We start from the raw sequence: 2,964 nt of genomic DNA on the forward strand, positions 1-2,964 counted from the left end.
AAAGAGAAAAAAGAGAGGAAGGGCACAAAAGAAGGAGGCTGTGTTGTTGGGAAAGCCTTCTTGGGAGTTAAACTTTGGGTATGTTTGGGATTTGCTGCCCTGTACTAATCTCTGCTAAATTCTCTCCCAGCTCCACTCTGTGAAGCAACTGGTAAGTTGCACTTCCTTTTCTTCTTCACGGTCTGCAGGTATCTTGTCACTTGAGCCAGTGCAGGAGGCCTGTGGATGGCTGTTTGATATCCAGTATACAGATGACAGCAGCCCCCTTGGGCCCCCTTTGGTCACAGCAGTCTCTGCACGTGACATGTACATGCTCAGCTGATGGAGCAGGTCTTGCTCTGACCTTCTCAAGATCACAGTCTTTTTTTTCTGGGATGTCCCAGCTTAGGGAGGGTAATGCTATTTGCACAAGGAAGTCAGGGGGTGCCGAAGGTTGATGTTATAGAAAAATCTCTGCCCTCTGGCAGAAGGCCTCCAAGACCCCTGTGTAGTCCCAGCTGGGTACTCCACCAGAAGTGTTGGAAAAAATGCCAAAGTCACGCCTCCACGGAGAACAACATTACAGTCAATGCACGGGCCATGTACAAACTGTAGACTGCTGCCTTCTTCCTGTTTTCGGCCTTGCTCTGCAGCCCCGACTGTTACCCCGGTGCATTTTCTCTCTGCTCCTGATTCAGTCTTACTTGTACCGGATGAGGAGAGGAGGAAATTTTCCCCCAGAAGAAATCTTCCGCTAAAGTATGTTTAAATCTAATATGTATGAGGACTGCTGTCTTGTGCTTAAAATAATAAGCACAGGGTTAAAAGAGATTATCCTGCTACTTCAACACAGGCTGCATGTGCAACTAGGAACACAGGGTTTGGAATTCCTATGACAAGAGATACTCAGAACCAACTCAGGCTTCTGATTTCGTCACCTGATGTTTGTCCAAGTCTAACTCATGCCTTATGTTAATTCCATAATGCCTTGTGCTTGGCTCTGCTTTTACTCTGTAAATGTGCCTGACCAGTCATAGCCCAAGCAAAAATCCAAAGCCACATCCAGGATGAAGAAACAAAGCTTCTGCCACCAGGAATTTGCCAGGTAGTCTCTGTGACTGAGAATTTTCTGAAACAAGCTCCAAGCTGCAAGACTGAGCTCTGGACCCGTGCAAACTGCCCTGTCCAGTGTTCTATTCCATCCCCACCCCAGACCCATTCAAAAGAGTGGGTTACAGGTGCCTAGATGCCTTTTTTATTCCTTTTTTCTGCTATGCATCCAAAGATGTGCTGCTCCTCAGTCCTCTGGGGACTACGGTTTCCCAAGGAGAGAAAGTGATTAATGCACAGGGTATTCCAGGCCTCAGCACAGGGCAAATATTTTGGTACCACAGTTGAACTGAATTTTTAAAAGTCCTAGGGTAAAGCATTCCAGTTGGAAGGCTTGGAGATTATAGATACTGGACTAGAAATCACCCCTCAGTGATCTAGAACACTTAGCATTTTCATCTGATGAGGAGACAAAGAGGCTTTTCTTAGGAATACTCTTAAAACTCCCAAAAGAACAGAGGCTCTGAGGGTTGGATAAACAAATGCCCTGAGAGCAAATGCAATCAGGGCTTTCGATGTTTCATGGGTTGCTGCAACTGGGATAGATAAGGAGATGAGATGAAAGCAGAACACAACTTTACTCATCTTTAATTCATCTGGAAAAGAACCCCTATGGCCAAAAAGGGATACAAGCTTTCTACAGGAGTTTGTATAGAGGTCCCAGATCAAGGGATCTGGGCCATGTGGATGTATGGATGCAGGGTATTTCAGGGCAAATGCATGCCTCTTCCTTCCATTAGGAATAGCAATAAAAGGGGCTGGAGAGAAACAGTACAGAAGAAATAGAGTTCCTCTGAGTATTTCCCAGACTGATTCTCCATGTCTCATATTCTATCTCTGAAAGAGATAGCGTGGGTCTGAGACATCAGGGGAATGGGAACAGAAGAAAATGACCAATATGGCTTATAACAAGGATGAACGAAATATATTTTCCTAAAACTTCAAGCTTCACCATCTCTAATGCCAACTCTAGTGACAGTCATCAGTATCCCTGCATTGTCTCCAAAAGTGTTTTCAGTCCATGGATAGAAACTTCAAAGAGTATTAACCAAGTCAAAGGTAAGGGTTCCCTTGTAGAAGGAAGTGATGCTGCACAGGGGCAGGAGGTGCTGGGGTTGAGCAGTTGAAAGTCCATGCACCATGTCGAGGCAGGGCGGTAATGTGAGAAGTGGTCTACATGTCCAATGAGCTGAACCTTTGAGTCTTGCTGAAAGCAAATGCTGAGAACACAAAGTGCCACCCATCGGGATCTCTGAACCCCATTGCTCTAGAATATGTGTTTAACTCTTCCCCCTAGAGCTCTTCCTGATACTCAGTCCCTCTCATCCCATAGAGGGGAATTCAATGACCCTGGCCTGTGAGACCCAGCCCCTCCACAGAAGTTAGATGTTCAGCTCCAGTTCCGCTTCTACAAAGATGGCAGGCCCCTAGGGCTGGACTGGGACAGCATCCCAGAGCTCTGGATTCCTGCTTTGTGGAGGGGAGACTCAGGGTCCTACTGATGTCAAGCAAAGGCAACACCACTCGGAGTCAAATGGAGCCGCAGAGTCCAGATCCAAGTACACGGTGAGTTCTGGTGGGGCCCTCTGCTGGGGTGGGCTGAGAAGTGCAGAGGTACGAGGCTGGTCTTCACTGACTGTTGTGTTCTGCTACTGCATGCATGGATGCTGTTTTTTTGTTTTTTGGTTTTTTTTGCCGTACGCGGGCCTCTCACTGTTGTGGCCTCTCCCGCTGCGGAGCACAGGCCCCAGGACGCGCAGGCTCAGCGGCCACGGCTCAACGGGCCCAGCCGCTTCGCGGCACGTGGGATCCTCCCGGACCGGGGCACGAACCCGTGTCCCCTGCATCGGCAGGCGGACTCTCAACCACTGCGCC

At 48.2% G+C, this 2,964-nt stretch overlaps 1 protein-coding gene across 1 annotated transcript in view; it reads left to right on the forward strand.

Annotated features, from left to right (window-relative positions):
• Positions 1 to 2,964, forward strand: part of LOC103091489 (Fc receptor-like protein 1) — a 22,762-nt gene that overhangs the window by 4,115 nt on the left and 15,683 nt on the right. Inside the window, 3 exon segments of the mRNA XM_007458044.1 lie at positions 131 to 151; positions 2,387 to 2,463; positions 2,466 to 2,655. Of these exon segments, the coding sequence (XP_007458106.1) occupies positions 131 to 151; positions 2,387 to 2,463; positions 2,466 to 2,655 (288 nt within the window).

This window comes from Lipotes vexillifer, unplaced genomic scaffold, assembly GCF_000442215.2.
Source record: "Lipotes vexillifer unplaced genomic scaffold, Lipotes_vexillifer_v1.1 scaffold238, whole genome shotgun sequence".
Classification (NCBI taxonomy): domain Eukaryota; kingdom Metazoa; phylum Chordata; class Mammalia; order Artiodactyla; family Lipotidae; genus Lipotes; species Lipotes vexillifer.